Below are 17,568 nucleotides of genomic sequence, written 5' to 3'. Positions count from 1 at the left end.
ACAGAAGACCTGGGCACAGAATACTATGAAAATAAACATAGAAATTAAATAATAGTCGTAATAACTGCTCAAACATTGTGATCAAAAGCAGTTCCAGTGTACCACCTGGAATACAAGTTTCAAAATTGCCAAACTTTTGGTTTCAAGAGAACATTAATATGACCAGTCCTGATGATATTACTGAAATCTTCAGGAACAAATAAATAGAGGAAAAAAACAGGAAGGACATGAGTACACAGAGAAAGCAATGAAACGACTTTCTTCACAAGTTTGGTACATTTCCCACTAATCTTAATGATGTTAAAGATGAATCTTTCCAAAAGGATTTACTGTCCTTAAATATTTTCTATAATTAATTCAGAACAGATTTGTCATTGCATATGTAACTTGCATACATAATTTCTCTCATGCATTTGTCTTGGACAAGTTAATAAACAAAGCAAATGGAAACAGAATCCTGGTGAGTTCCCCCCTCCCCTATTTTTATGTTGAAAAACTTCATTAAAATCTGAAGACATTTTCAAAAGTCTACTGAGGTACATACTTCAAAAAAACCCCAAACATTTTTCAGTAAATATGAGCTAATTGGCATGTGGAAAATGTATCTTTAAATCAAGTTCATGTCCATGGTTTCAGGCAGATAACAAACACTGAAAGTAAGTACTTTAATGAATAAAAAGATTTAACAGGACAATGTTCTACTAAATAAGCTTGCATATCAGTAAGTGCCCTTAAAATTAAGACAGTATAAAATGTTAATAGATTAAGATGCCAGCTTTAATCACACTATTTACACAAATAGTTCACATAGTGAACCTATGCACAGAACAACAGGTATTATAAAACTTGGCCTAACACATCTCAAAAATGTATAGTCCTGAATTCCACTGAAATCCAAATGAAATTGCATAGAAATTTTAAGATATCTTTTAGCTTATCATCAGTTACAAGGTACAGGTTAAAGTACTACTTTTTAATCAGAGGTGGGAGAGGGGTGGCTGCAGTGTGCTGACTTACAGTGCTGCTTCTTACCTGGCATCTGTTTCCATCTCTCTTCAGACACTTTAACTGAAAATGCAATTTATAAACAGACATGAGTGGACCAAGAGACAGACACATATCACAGAGATTTATGAACCCTGCTATTTTCCTTGTGATGTTCTCTAGCTCTTGTGTACTTTTCCATATTCCAGAAGAATGTTAAATGTTTCTGACAAATTTATTTCCCAGTATAGTCAGGTTTTTTTTTTTTTCATTATTGGCAACATTTAAAAATTACTAGTTATCCTAAAATGAAGGCTTCCATAAATTTCATTTGTACATTAAAATGTACCAATGCATACTTTTTCCTTGTAAAAGCTACAAATTATAAAGATGTAACATCTAGTTTAAATCTCATGCAATTGAATTACAATACGAACAGCACATTTTCAGGCACAAATAATCAATAACTCTTCCATGAAGTAAATTGAATTATCTCTCTGAAGACGCTTTGGATATAACAATTTATGAAACAGTCCTTCTGGTATTACACCACATACATACAGAAGACTACTAAACTGGTCTCATGTTACATTATTTGTGAAGTCCTTACTAACAGAAAAAGATGAAAATTAGTGACAAACTGGGAAAAGCGAGCGAAGGAGAAAAAAATTTAGGAGGTAGCTGTAGAGTAATAAACTTCTACAGTTTAAGCAACAACTATTTTGTATGATTATTATTTTAACAAACGTAAGAATAATATCTGTCAGAGAGAAAAATAGTGAAAGTGAGTAAAGCTGAGCACAGCCTATACTGGGCAGAATTTAGCTATAAATCTGACAATGACCTAAAACCAGCTGTTACCATTTCTACATACGAAGTATCGAACCATAGAAATACAACACCAGAATGATAAAAGATGATTTTTTGAAATAATAGTACTCAGACACATATGTCAAACTACACCATAATAAATAAATATGCACCACTAAATGGCAGTTGCTATTGGAGTTATCAGGCAAAAATTGGTAAGAGTAAAAGATTACAAATTTTGGTGGCTGGTACAGTGCATGTTTATTGTTGACGCTACTCATTGACAAAAACATGTTGAAAACTTCAATGAAAAATTAAAAGTAATGAAAGTAGAAATGAAATTGTGCTGCTGAGACTTTATAGGCAACAGAATCTATATTCATAGTTGAAAAAGTGTAATGCTGAAAATTTAAGAAATCCAAAATATACGCTGTAGCATACAATAACGAATATGCTTAGATATGCCCTTAGAGATTCTGTTGCAAAGCATCTTTAAGGGAAAGGGACTGAATCACTGGTCCAAAATACTTGCCCAAACCTGTGAGAAAGCCATTATCAGAGCTGTAACTAGCAACAAGATTTGAATACTACACACAACTGATTACATCATAGTCTACTAAGCCTACCGCTCTGCACATGGAACCAGTCTAGATAACTAACAACAAAAGCCCGAGAAGTTGGAAATGTATTGTCTACACAGTAGGTATTCATGGAAGGAGATGTGTCCACGAAAGTTCTGGTTAAAAAGCATAAAAAAAACCCCAACCCTGAAGAATTCAATTCAAATGGAAAAAAAATTATATGAAGAATCACACCCTCGAAGTGGTCAGCAAGCTTTGCTAGCAGAAAAAAGTCTTTTCAGTGAAGTCTAATTACAGTTAGTGACCATTACATATATACACTTCACAATATAATAGAAGATGATAATGTAATATGTTGTTTTTTGTTTGTTTAGGTATTTTTTCAGGAAATACAAAGCTAAGAAGTGGAAATAACAGTTATTGTAAACTTAAATAAAGAAAAATAACTGAAACTCATCTATTTAACATAGTTGAGAACAGCATGCATGAAAAAGGAAAAACAGGTCAGACTCAATGGATAATATGTAAAAGACTATAATTACTACTGTACACCGAGGCATCTATGGAAATCTAGTGCTTGGTGTCTGCACGAAAAGCTAACATTTCAACTAGTAGCATTTGTACCAAATTCACAGCTTCTGGTGTGTTGCAATTTGAAGACACCTAATCTTCAAATAAGGAATTCAACCGATTAAGTACCCATCAAACCATTTGTTAACTTGCTCTAAGTGCTTGATTATCCCAGCTGTTCAAAACATGCAATTTATTTCATTAAATTAGTCTAGCTTCTGCTTTTAGCTACTGGTTTTTGATAGAGTTCCCAAACTGCTGAAGTGCTAAAACAAATATTTCAAGTTAGAAAGGTAATCTTAAATTTCTTCTGCAAGTTTGCTTTAAAAGTTTTATAAAATTTTCTCAGTAGACTGTTTTTAACACTATTTTGCATGGAAGTATTTTAACACACTATGTCCTCTAAACTCAAAATCACTTTTAATAAAAACGTTGAGTGTAGCATGAAAATTTCAAACTGCATTAAAGAAGATCCTTACATTGGAAAAAGAAATACCGTTAAAACTTGTAGGACATTTAAACTATCAGTAGCTGATAAGTATGTAGGATTACTAATAGCAGTATCACACCTAGATAACTAAAAGCAGCAGCAGTAACTGGGCACAGAAACTGCAGAGCACCAGCAGGAGCCTCCTGTGTGATGCTCTGAAGGTTTCTAGGTGTTCATACAGTAGAATAGCAGCAAGATCATGTAGCCATAGCAATCTGATTAGCATTAATGTGACAAAGACTGTCCACTTGGTGTCTCAGCTGCATCAGTATTGTGAATTAAAAAGACAAAACCATTTAATTTCCAGTTCTTTTCATCATATTTCTTGTTCATGATTTAGTTTCTTGAATTTCACAAATCTCAGAACAAAAAAGAAACACATATAGTTCAGAATTCCATACATTTATAGCTATTGGAAGTAAAACAGCAGGGGGAGGGAACCTTCAGCTCATTATTACTGTGATTTCATTACTTACCTCCAGAAAGATGTTGGGGTTTGTTTTTTATTAAAGGGCTGCAGTGAGAGATTTTGTTGCTAAATGATGTAAAAAGATGCTCAATGAAATCATCTGGTAACTCTGCCTCCAGAAAAGTCTTCATGAACAGCTTGAACCCCTCTAAATCAATTGTCTAGAATGGAAAAAAAAAAAAAGAAAAATGAAAAAAAGTATTTTGAATTGTTTATTTTGCAAAAGCTTTCATACTAGTCCATAAAATAATACTCTGTTACCAAAAATTTTAGACTGTCTTTGAAAATACTGATTTCTGAAGACATAGGCTGGCATACCTATCCTTGAAAGTGACAGATTACTGAATTAAGTATTACTTGGAAAACTCACAGTAGTGCTACAGTAGCCCAGAGCACAGTGTAAGATAGCCCAGAGTAAATTCAGAACATTTGTATCAGGACCATGAAACTAAGTTCCACGCTCTCCAGTTTCTTGCTTAGAATATGGCTTAGCAGCACATACAAAACTGCAACCAAAGGCACCTACAGAACTCACAGGTATGTACCAAGCAAATCTTAGTTTTTGACATAATTCGGCAAACAACAAGCAGGGGATTTTTGGATGCCTAATTCAGGGAATTGAAGGCCCCCTGTCTTCTTCTATGTGGCCACACATTTTGCTGGTATTTGTCAAAGAGAAAATAATCACCCTGTCAAACAGGTTCCAACAGTCAAATGAGAGTGCTGACACACACAACTTTGCTTACAGGGAGAAAAAAAAAAAAAAGTTGTTGATGTGAAACATTTATCATTTAGCTTAATCTGGTTTTGCTCTTGCCAGCAAGGTAAGAGATTATTATTGAAACTTCACTGATGATTTCTCCTGGTAAAACAGCAGTCTGTTTTAAGCAATAAAATGAATCGTAGAATATCTCAAGTTGGAAGGGACCCATAAGTATCACTGAGTCCTAACCCCTGCTCCTCGTAGGACTACTTAAAAATAAGCCATACAACTAAGAGCATCATCCAGACGCTCCTTGAATTCTGGCAGGCTTGGTGCCGTGACCACTTCCCTGGGAACCCCGTTCCAGCAACTGACCACCCTCTCAGTGAAGAACCTTTTCCTAGTGTCCAATCTGAACTTCCCCTGATGCAGCCTCATGCCATTGCCTTGTGTCCCATCGCTGGTCACCAGAGAGAGGAGATCAGCACCTCCCCTTCTGCTGCCCCGCCTTGAGGAAGGTGTAGACTGCAATGAGATTACAGCAATGCAAAGCATTTTGATCCCATTTTATCCTGCTAATATAGAACCACTAAAAATAGATGTGTCCTGAAACATATAGAGAGAGTTTAAGACAATTTCAGTTTTATCTCAAAAATAACTGTGACACAACTGCATACTTATCAATCATGCTATTCAATTATGTATGTGATTTTAAAACAGCTTACCACTCATTAATCTGTAAAACATAGTCTCGCTGTCCTTGTTTCTAGATCAAACAGGACAGCAACTTTTCATCATTAAATAATAAAGGCACAAAGCCACGTGATACCACAAAATCGACTTAGGAGAAATTTCGCCACGCTTCAGGAAAATTCCACTTCTCCACAGAAAACTCCAGTGCAACTCCTTCAGTACAGTGAATGCAGCATTAGCAGGGAAAAGACTACCAAGAAATCAACTTCAAAAACCAGAAAAAGCAAATTGAAACTAAATTTTCAAATTGCCTCAGTGACTTTGGAATCTGAGTCACAGTATAAATAATTTTTACAATGACTTTAATATCATTTCAACACTTTAGAGCAGGGATTTCTCTCCCTCTGCCTCTTTTTTTTTTAATTATTAATTTGTAAGATGTAGAAATGTTATGTCCATGTGAAATAAGGTGTTTTCCATTAAGGCCAAGACCTAACTACCCCAGCGTAATGGTTTCAACGTGTATCACCGTCTACTAGGGATCAACAACACAGACTGCAAAATTTGACTGATCTTGCGCAAGTCACTATTATTACAAATGGAAACTTGGCAAGAGGGTATCCATGCTGAGCTTCTAACCCAGAACACCTTACTTGAGAAAGAAGTTCTGTGAAATCAATAAAACTCTCACTTATTGAACACAAAATAGCAGTGACTGAAAAAAAATGCCTCCATAAGGCTCAAGATGGGCATAACATGGAAATAATCAACCCGGACATAGACTAACTATCTTGTCTCATCACATAATTTCAGCCACTCTCTTCTACTTTGGCAAATCATACACTGTTTCACTGACCCTACAAACTTTTTGTTTTTCCCCAGTAATGAAGTCACTGACACTTCATTCACTGTTTACAAACTACAAAACCACAATGGCACAGAAATTTGTATCAGCGTCCAAGTAAACCAGTCATTAGTTTACACTATCGAAACATATTTTTTATCTGCAAGCATAACAAATACATTAATCACTAAATTGACTGACTTTAACAACATGAAATTGCTTTGTTATTTTGTTCATTAACGAAACATGTCTTAACTATTTCACTGAATTACATACAAAGAGGAATAACCAAGTGAAAAAGGAAAACAGAAAAACAATTATAATCCCATTTAAGTTAAGGTTTATGGAATGACACACAAAATATCACTGTATTGCATAAAGCTTCTTTTATTTACTTTGTCTGTGGATTTTGTGTATATACCACCAAAAATGCTTCTTGAGTTTACAGCTATCTTATATTTTTAAACTGCTGCCTGAGTGATACTGGTCCACCAAGACACGAGAAATAACTAAATCCCTAATGCTGTATTTTTTCCATTTATAGGCTCAGAATTATGCCTGGGTAGAGACATGGATTAATAAATAAGGTTAAAATTATGTGTTTCATTTTTCCTGAAGGTCTTTTTCTCAAAGATGTTCAAACATTTCAGTATTTTCTACAGATGGACAGATTATCATTTACTCCAGTGTCCTCCAAACCAAGTGTTCCAAACTGCCTTGTATTTTCTGGCCAGGAAAGACAAGAGATATCAAAGTAACATATGACTTGGCCTGCATGTCCATTTATTATATTAGTCACCCTGACTGCCACTGATTAAGGTGCTCAGCAAAGAAAAGAAAAAAAATTGGGTGGTTGTTCTATAAGGTTGTTCTACAGCCAGACTTCTTCAGCTGGAAGTGCTTTATCCTCTCCTCTCACATGCTCTGTGACCTATATTCCAGGGAAGCAGCAACATTTATACAACCAGAGTTCAGACACTGCGCATCCAAAAGCTTTCAAATTATGCTGAAAGTTAGTTAGAAGCCAGTGAGTGACTCGAATACACATCAAAAATGCTTATAATACCCCAAAATGCAAATGCAAAACCACACGCTGTATCAGACAAATGTGCAACAACAGTCCTGCCTAAAGGCCATCTATGCATACAGTCCTGTGATTAGGTTCTTGCCTATATGAAAAAAACCCACAAAATCCATGATTCTAACACTCCATAGCTGAAAAACATTTTCCCAGTGGACTTAACATATTTGGCATAGATTAGAATTGAGCTCTAAGGCAACTCAGTCATTTCTGGAAATATCTTTTTCTAAATGTATATACAGTAAATAACAGAACTGAGCTAGACTATAGCAGGTCTAGGAGTAGTTTAGCTTATCTGCCTAGCTTTCCAATGAAAAAGGGGTGAGCTTTCAAAATAGGCTAACTTTAAATTACTTCCAGTGCTTTATCATCTCTCTCTCATTGGAATATACATAAGCCATTACACAACTGTAGAAAAATGGAATAATTTCTTAAAAGAAATCCTGTGAGGAACATTGTAAAGATTTACAGGTGTTAGAGTATTATTAAGTACAGGTTTTAGTATCAAGTATGGTTCATTCAGACCAAAACACTTAAAGATACAAAACATTTGCTCTGCTTAATGTAAAATAACTCACAGAAGAGAGAACACCACACAATATTATATGAATTTCGCTAATCTGCAATTGTATAGTATTTTTTTTTCTTCATGAAATTTTAGCCTCCCAAAATAGGAAGATGCTTCAGTAAGTAACTATCCTTCTTCTAGTTATTAGCATTTATCCCCAACCCCAGCTACTCTGCTATGCAAACCACAGTATCTTCCTTCTAAATTTCACACTCATCAGAATTTCTCAGATGAAAAATTCAATAAATTTTGGTATGGTTTGAAAAGAATTTATTTCTGTTAATGAATTCACAAGCATTAATTAAACAGTTCAGATCAATAATATCAGAATAATATAGAAGCCATATTGGTGGATGTTGTTTTCTTAAGCATGCAGGCTAATTGTCTAATTTTCAACAGTCGCTTGGCTTCCAGAAGCTCCTGCTGAATTCAAATGAATCTGAGAAAGAAGGATTTAGCATTTCAGAAGGCATTTTCCATGACGTTTCCCAAGTGAGGGGATGACAGCGTGAGAGGATGTACCAAACTGACTACAATTAATCTGGCACATGAATTAATTCATTCCATTTAACAAGAGACTATCAGGTTGTATGGAGATAATGATCAAAAGTTTAGGGATCTCATAAAACTTTTCAACATAACAGGGAGATATATAAGGACACGCTTGAAGCAGCCAGTAGTTATTCATGTTATCAATATGAAAGAAATTTCAAATCACTTGGCCTAAATATTCTGAGGAGACAGGGAGGGGAAAAGGAATAAAAATCTGTGCAGTTTTAGCTTTGATTCAAATAAAAAAGGTACCAAAAGCCCTGCCTGTAGGTGACAGAAAGGTAGGTAGTCTTATATTAATCATATATAACTGATTTATATTAATCATATATAACTATATATTTTTATATATATAAATAATATATATTATTATTTATATAATCATATATATATCCTCTTTTTATATGTTAAACAACCAATTCACCAAGTTTACTGGACCTCCTTTTCTTATGTTTCAGAAAAATAAACTTTACAAAATAAGACTTTATAAATCTTTATAATCTTCTATATTATTGGGTAATAAAACTTCATTTGGTAATGAAACATTTTTATATAAGCCCAGAGAAGTACACATTCAAAAACACCACTGAGTTTCAGCTAATCTAAACCATAACATCCATGTAAAATTAATTTTACTACCACTTTTTAGAAGCAGTTATTATTATCATTTCCCATTTACAGATTTTATCAATGTTTCCAATTACCTGAAATTTAAGAACAAGGCATATATCCACCTTGGAGTAAAAGAAAGGAGAAAGGACAGAAGGCAGAAGCAAACTGCACAATTTCAACTTTTGAATTCTTTTTAATAAATAAAATGTGTCAACCACAACCATTAAACCTTTTTTTAGCTTTTCTGAAAGCAAACATGAAACTGGACTCAGTATGACTGAATGCAGAGGAAAATTAAAATATGCATTTTTTATGTGATAAATTGTCAGGGAAAATCTACAACATTTAATTAACCATTCACAAAATTTCAAAATTAATCCCAGTACTGTCAATAGGAATTTACTCCATAAGTACTGATTTTCTGTAAGCTCCCCTCCAAACAGATCCATACAATAAACTGAAAAAGAAAAAACAGACCAAAGTTTACAATGAGTTCAAAATGACTGCCCGACCACAAAAAGAATGTTCTGGACTTGCCCCACTGCATCCAACTACATAACACAAGAGATTTATAGAGAAAGGCATCCCAAGGTGTCTTTTATGCCTTTATCAACTGTGCCCATTCATTACTATACTGTGATAAGGCACGACTTTTACTTCACAACACTCTGCAGACTAAGACACCTTATTTGAGTTCGTAACTGTAAAACCAAGCAGCTAATTACAGTCTAATGAGAACAATATGGGTCCATTCAGCAAAGGAATGAAGAAGCCTCAAGCTGAATGTAGGTATTACATCAATGCCCTTATTCACACTGGGATCTTGAAGGACTCTCTCGAGTGCTACTAATCCATACAGAACTTATACTTGATAAAACCCTTTAGATTTTTTTACTTTAGCTTCCTCAGCTGTCCACAGACTTGTTTCTGAACATGAACAAAAATATTACAGTCTTCACTGGATTGAAGATTTCATCATTTGCCTGATATCTACTACAATAAGGGTACATAAATCTGTGTTACCAGGTCTCACTACACATGTTCAACAGAAAAAAAAAATTTAAAAAAGGCACTGTGCACTAAGTGCAATGGAGACCACAATGTCCTTCTGAAAGCACAGTGAACGTGACAGATTTTCACAGCTTTTGGAAGAAAAATTTCCTGGTAAAGATACCTCGCCAGTGGGGGTTACCTTGGCTGAATTCCCTTCTTTGCCCAGGGAAATTCAAACTTGTACCTCTTTCTTTACAGCATATCCAAATATCAGAAAAGAGCTGAAGATTCACTGAGAGAAAAAGAGGTTTCTGTATGTCTATGCCAACAAAATGATTAAATACTTACTTGTAAAAATGTTACCGAACAAATTACTGAAATAGTCCCTTGAATAAGGAGGTGATCTGAACATGTTTAAGAGATCAGGCTAGTCAGGGAGATGTATCAAAACAGACACCAAAATATTTCAGCTGTTAAAGCAGTACTTCTGGACTTAAGGAAAAAATTAAGGTGCTTAGGTAAATTTATAAAAAATGGCTGAGACAACTTTCTTCTTTCTTTTCTTTTTTAAATTGCCATACCAGAGTTGGGTGGTAACGTCACTCAGAGTGGAAGTAACCCATTCTGGATCTAAGCCTATGCTAAAAGAAACAGAACAAATATATGTATTGCATATATAAAAATAAAAATTCATTAATACATACTATTATATACAGTATTATTTATTAAATGAAGCAGCAAATAGCAATTATTGATTTCTCAGAGCAGTCATTCAGTGCCTCTCGGATTATAACATGTCATCTCACATGCTACATATATTTTAAAAGTAATTGGCAAATATGCATTAGTCCAAAACTTTGAAGTTTTTTTTATGTTAATGTCATGAACATATTACACACAAAAAGTTCCATCAGTGCAAGTAACTTGCTATTACTGTCTTTTGTTTAAGAATAACAGAAGCAATTGTTATAACAGTAAAACAAGACAGATGAATCTGTCTTATTTCCAGATACTGTGAGAACATTCTTGTTGGGATGTCTGACTAAGCAAACATAGACAGACTTGCCCAGATCTTCCGTTTCGGCTGAATTCATTTTGTTACAGAACCCAGACCCAACCAACGTGTTGTGGTGGAAATTTTTCTGAAGCTTAGGGCATCCTTCTCTTTACAAGTAAGCTGCAAACACAAACGATTAGAATTTGCTCTGCCACCTCCCACTACTTTGAAGAAAATTCCTTCCCTCAAATAGCCCTTTAAGAATCAGGATAAAACAGAAATATTTAGGCCAAGAATTATCCTCATAATAATACTCTTGCAATAAGATAATAAAACCTAGTTACTCAAGGAACTCGGTTACAATGTCTTACAGATATGGTAATATGAAAGAATACAAAACTAAAACAACACTGGCTATATGGATATACAAAGCGGCAGCTGCAAAAGGTAATACCACGTAGCACCTATTTTGTCTGAACGAAAAATCTGGAGAGGGAGACACGGTGCCATTTATGGACAGACTGGAGTATGTGAGGAGGTAACATCTGAGCCAGGCAGGCACAGGGGGAGTGGTGTGGAAACAGCAGTGATCAATCTTTCTTCCAAACTTGTTAGCACCTCAGTCTACACTGCATCTCTACTCGTTAATTTTTTTCCTCCATTCCAGCAGCAGCCAAGGAGGCATCACTGGGTAAGTGTGTATGGGGTGGGGAGGAATGCTGGAAATGAGCTACAGATCCCAGATTTGGACTCTTGAGAGATTTCAACCACATCTGAAGGCAACCAACTTGCAGCAGCTTCCAGACTCTAGTAAGGAAAATGGTGATGGAGCTGACGAGGAGGTTTTTTTGAGTTATAAGGAATAATCTGTATTCAGTTAAAGAACTGAGGTAAGATCTGAAGGGAAGTCCCTCTACAGAACACTGTATTTCCCTCTTCCCCAGCTGCTTAAAAGCTCCTGGGAAACCCCTAATGGCTTTGACCAAGCATTCTGACATGTTCTCTTATTTTTTTTGTCATAATAGATTTAAAAAGCCAATTCTGTAGAAAATTCTTTAGCCTAGGCTTTTATTAGTGTATCCTTTTCAACATACCACATGAAATCCTATGACAGAACAGTAAGAACACATAAAAAGACACATACAAACAAATGACAATCATTGAACTAGAAAAAATGTTACTAAGGAATCCTGACTATAAAGAGTTGAAAGTTACCAAGAGATTAAAGTCCTGGCAACTGACAAGATAAATAAATTACAGTTTTCAGGATAAACTACATTTTTCAAGAGAGTTTCCAGGATGACACTGATCACATTGTCTACAGAATTCTCAACTCTAGGAAATCAAAATATTAAAGTTAGTTTTGGATCTTTACAGGTATTAAAAAACTTACTTTATTCTGTTCACAGAGTAGTCTGTAATTTACTGCACATAATACTTCAAAACTGACAATAATGTGACGCTATTTTCCGTGGTGCTATCATGGTTGTATGCATATTTCTTTACAGTTACGCCACGTATCTCACAGATATGTGATGAGAAGCTTTTACCTTACTAATAACATTAAAGAATGCATTTATCTTACTTCTCTTTCTACTCTACATCAATGGCATAAAGCAGAGCTCTTACTTCCCACCCTTCAGTTTCTTTTGAATCCCAGATTCCCAGAATATGTGGGACTCCAAGGAAAAAAAATATGGAGGTCAATCTATGCTTAATATGCTGAAATAAATCCCCATTTACTAGGATAAGAGTTCTGTTTCTTCTCAAGCACACACTGATAAGTACATTACACTAATTCAGCGCTATTTCATAGAGGGTGAGTCTAAATCTCAGGAAAAACAGAAACTGAAGGACTGGTTTCCGAGTAGCAGCTATGACCGTGCTTGGAAAAATAACAGACATTTCAGGCATCTTCTATCTTTGTATTCGACATATACAGACCAATACTCAACTAAAAATATAAGGCTTGCTCAGGTCTCTGATCTTCTGACTATGGCTACAACAAGCTATGAAAGTGCCTTAAAATACCTGACTCTGTCCAGACAGCAGATTGGCTTCTAACACCTTGTATGCCAGAGAGAAGGAGGCTGAACTCCATCTGCATTGCCAAGTTAGTAGGTTGTAAACTCTGCCTTAAAAGATCTATCATGGCTAACTGAAAGCATAGGATCACCTTTATGAATTCCAGTGTATTTGCAGAGAACAGAAGCCTGTCCTTCCACAATCCAGAACAAACGTACTGTCTTCTGCTCATCCTTCACTACATACTGAATAGGAATGATCTCAGGTGACTGGTCATATACAACAACATTGCCTTCTACTCTCTTAAAATTGGTGATTGTTCTGGTTTGGCTGCCGCCGGCAACAAGAGCGCCACGCGGCCGCCCCTCCCCCCGCCGGGGTGCGGAGGAGAATGGAAAGAAAGAGGCAGAAACCGGTGGGTCGGGATAAGGGCAATTTAACAGAACAGCAAACAAAGGGAACAGGAACAACAACGATACAGATGAGGAGAAAAGCACAACACAAACCGCACGACCCACAGGGCCGCTCTCCCGGACCGGACCAGCGCTCACACTCCCGAGCTGCAAGTGAGTTCCCGCCGCCCAGCTCCCCCCCACCGGAACCCAGCATGACGGCACACGGTATGGAATACCCGGCTCTGTTTGTCCAGGTGGGGTCAGCCCGCCCGGCTGTGCCCCTTCCTGGAGTCCGGTGAAAATTAACCCTGTCCTGGCCAAACCCAGGACACTGATATCACAAAATCTCCCATAACTTATCTGTTTTGTAGTAAAAATCTGCATGGGTGGGAGCTGAGGAATCGTGCACATGAGACTCATAGGAACCATAAGCAAGAACACACAGGAAACTATAAGCCAACAATCTGACACATGGTAAGCAATTTTCACTGGCCTCTTACTTCTTACAAGATATGAAGCATTCATACAGCTATTGGATATTACACACCATTTGAGCTTTCTTCCCTCCTGTGGTAAGCAGAAGTTAATATCCCTTAAATTATGAATTTCAGGCTCTGGTGTCCCTAACTATGAATGTAAATACAAGGCAAGAGAGCTGTGGGAACTCATCCCTTGTTCCTCCATCTCACAGAGCACAACTGACGCATGGGGTGGAGGGGAGAAGTGGGGAATTGAGGAAAAAAAAGAAATATTATACTGTATTTGACTCCTTCCTTTCTCCTACTGCAGTTAAGCTGTGCAATTTTACAATTTGCTCTTCTGCTTTAATGATGGTACACAGAAATGTAAGATCAAGAAAAATCCACGTACGCATACTGTGAAGATATATGCATTTATGTGTATGTTCTGTGCCAACATACACAGAACTCTATGTGGTACAGATACCACAACTCTGTATATCCTGATACTGAGAATACATAAAACATGGTTTCTCAGTGAAAAATTGGATATATACCACTAAAGTAAATTTTGTACCCTTTACTGCGTTATAAAGAAAACTATTCAGAGGTTTTAACTGTTCTATATAATACTTTAACTCCTACCGTATTAAGACATTTGAAGAGAACAAATAATTTAGTCAGAAAAAACTGACAGGCTTTGACTCAAGATCTACCCTAACACCAGTCTGCAGCAGAAGAGGTCTAACTGCCTCCTACATTTTCCTAGCTGGTGTAAATGCAACAACCATTTCTGCTGGGTGACATGTAGAAGGAAGGAAGAGAAGAGAAGAGAAGCTGTATCACACCACTTTTTTTCTCCTCACAAGATGCAAAAAAGCAACCTTATTAATAGTCTCTTGACAAGAAAGTTGCCATTGTTGACGGGTCAGGGCAGGGAGGGGTAGAATAATAACTCCTTTTATTCCTCCCCACCACATTGGCCACATAAATGGGAACAAGGCATGATCTAGTGTTTGGAATTCATCTCCACCCATAAATTCTTTCAAAATACCACACTCTCTTTGGTCTTTTTCTTCTTTTAAATCTCTACAAAATATTTCAACATAAGCCACTGTTTTCATAATCCTGAAAAAACTGAATGTGGCGGGGGGGGGGGGGGGGGGGAAGAAAAATCATTCATTCCAGTAGACTTCCATGAAATACGGTTTTCACTTATTAAAGAGAACATTTCAGACATAATGGAAAGAGAATTATGTTGAAATGTAATTTCCAATTAATTACTTTTAAAATTATGTTGCCTGATCTCCAAATGGTGCCAAAACTGTAGAGTATAATAAGCTTTAAACTACTGACAGTAATAGTTCTGGGCTATTTTTGTTCACGGGTAAGTCCCCTGAACTGATCATTCCTCTTTAAACAACTTATATTGACCCAATATCTGAAAAATAAGCTGTTGAAAAAGTAGTATATGTTACAGGGCCTTGATTCACACATAATGTTGTGACAACAATCACACAGATTAATGCTAGTGCACAATTACACACATTTGTGCACACATTAATCTAGTGATAATTACACTATCAGCTGCAAAAAGCAATGCTAAAGCATCCCCAGTAAAAGTCCAAGCTTTTAAGATTCATTGATGCTCACAATGTTTCAAAACCTGACTTACGCTAAAATATGGGGGAAAAAAGCAGAGACCATTTAGAAAGAACTAATAAACTACAACACATTAATTATATAAGAATACACAAGTCTTTGGTGTTTAAAACATACTTCTGATGTTCATATGGCAGAAATTCAAATTAAATTTAGAATTCCTCATTGAGATTGCCTTTGTGCATCAGGGTAAAGTTTGGTTTAAAGTCTTTAGCATTTTCTGATCAAAGCATTTGATTTAATATATTTTTTACATACTTCATTTTCAAAGTTCTGGTGACAAAATAAAATTACTTCTTAGATACAGCAGAATCCAAATTCTCACCTCCTGAGGGGAAAAAAAACCCACATGCTTTTACAGGCTCCTCCTACCAAATACTCCACATGGCCAAGAAAAATTTGGATATTTATATATTTATATAACTGCCAAAATTTTCCCTTTATGTCTCCTATCAGAAACAACTGTTTTGCAATATTGGAGAGCAGATAGCATGTCTCTTCAAAGAAATAAACTCAACAAAACATACCAAAAGGAAATGAGAAGATTCAATTTTTATGCAATAACTAGATTTTTAAGCATAACCTTGTTCTACATTCTCATGTTATTAAAACAAATTGATGCTAATTACTAAAATAAATCTGGAATGTATTCACTGATCATTGCAGTCTCATCCTGGTCTTATATCTGGGTAAGAAAAAATAAAGAACTCTACTACCAGCAGGTTTTCTTTAGTACATGATTATAAGTGTGTGTAAGTATGTATATCCATATGTATTACACACACAAATACATATCACAGAATCACAGAATGGTAGGGGTTGGAAGGGACCTCTGTGGGTCATCTAGTCCAACCCTCCTGCCGAAGCAGGGTCACCTACAGTAGGCTGTAGAGGACCTTGTCCAGGCGGGTCTTGAATATCTCCAGAGAAGGAGACTCCACAACCTCCCTGGGCAGCCTGTTCCAGTGCTCCATCACCCTCAGAGGGAAGAAGTTCTTCCTCATGTTCAGACGGAACTTCCTATGCCTCAGTTTGTGCCTGTTGCCCCTTGTCCTGTCACTGGGCACCACTGAAAAGAGCTTGGCCCCATCCTCCTGACACCCACCCTTCAGATATTTGTAAGTATATATTAGGTCCCCTCGCAGCCTTCTCTTCTTCATGCTAAATGAGCCCAGCTCCCTCAGCCTCTCCTCATAGGAGAGATGCTCCAGTTCCCTCACCATCCTTGTAGCCCTCTGATGGACTCTCTCCAGTAGCTCCTCATCTTTCTTGAACTGGGGAGCCCAGAACTGGACACAGTACTCCAGATGAGGCCTCACTAGGGCAGTGTAGAGGGGAAGGAGAACCTCCCTCAACCTGCTGGCCACACTCCTCTTGATGCACCCCAGGATGCCATTGGCCTTCTTGGCAGCCAGAGCACACTGCTGGCTCATGGTCAACCTGTCGTCCACCAGGACACCCAGGTCCCTCTCCACAGAGCTGCTCTCCAGCAGGTCTGCCCCAAGCCTGTACTGATGCATGGGGTTGTTCCTCCCCAGGTGCAGGACCCTGCATTTGCCTATGTTGAACCTCATCAGGTTCCTCTCTGCCCAGCTTTCCAGCCTGTCCAGGTCACGCTGAATGGCAGCACAGCCATTTTAATACATAAATTTACTAAATATATTTACCATACAAAGGTGGGGTTTTTTTAAAAGTAAGCTAAGCACATACTTCCAGAAAGATCTTGTAGCACATTATCACCCAGGATCTATTTTACATATATTACCAGTAAAGAATGTTAGAAAAAATATACATAAATTATTATGTACTAAACAAAGTGAAGAGTAGGCAGCTTGCATTCTGTCCCAGCAGAATTGGTCATTTGCTAATTACAATTACTACAGAACTTAGAATAATGGGCTAAGTGGCATGCTTCAGACTAAAACTAAATAAAATAGCAAAATGAATGGCTTAAAGTCAGTTATGCCAAAAAGTTCTGGCTGAATTAAACAATTTATCTGCTTGTGAAGATTGCGCAAAAACTTACAGACAAAAGTGGCTGAATAGTCATTTTCATAACGTGGCTAAAATTAAGAAGAATT

General features: G+C 36.6%; 1 protein-coding gene across 11 annotated transcripts in view; it reads right to left on the bottom strand.

The window, feature by feature from the left end:
- The window catches only part of DGKB (diacylglycerol kinase beta), a 385,269-nt gene that overhangs the window by 288,206 nt on the left and 79,495 nt on the right, over positions 1 to 17,568 (bottom strand). For 7 of the 11 annotated variants that reach the window (XM_075419231.1, XM_075419232.1, XM_075419230.1 and 4 more), the window contains 2 exons: positions 3,912 to 4,065; positions 1,033 to 1,068 (listed from right to left, as the gene is read on the bottom strand). In XM_075419231.1, coding sequence (XP_075275346.1) covers positions 1,033 to 1,068; positions 3,912 to 4,065 — 190 coding nt within the window. The remainder of the gene's footprint in view (positions 1 to 1,032; positions 1,069 to 3,911; positions 4,066 to 17,568) is intronic. The other 4 variants (XM_075419236.1, XM_075419237.1, XM_075419238.1 and 1 more) reach the window with 1 other exon arrangement.

Source organism: Opisthocomus hoazin, chromosome 4 (assembly GCF_030867145.1).
Source record: "Opisthocomus hoazin isolate bOpiHoa1 chromosome 4, bOpiHoa1.hap1, whole genome shotgun sequence".
NCBI lineage: Eukaryota > Metazoa > Chordata > Aves > Opisthocomiformes > Opisthocomidae > Opisthocomus > Opisthocomus hoazin.
The sequence above is the reverse complement of the archived record's forward strand: the minus strand, read 5'-3'. Positions and strand labels throughout refer to the sequence as shown.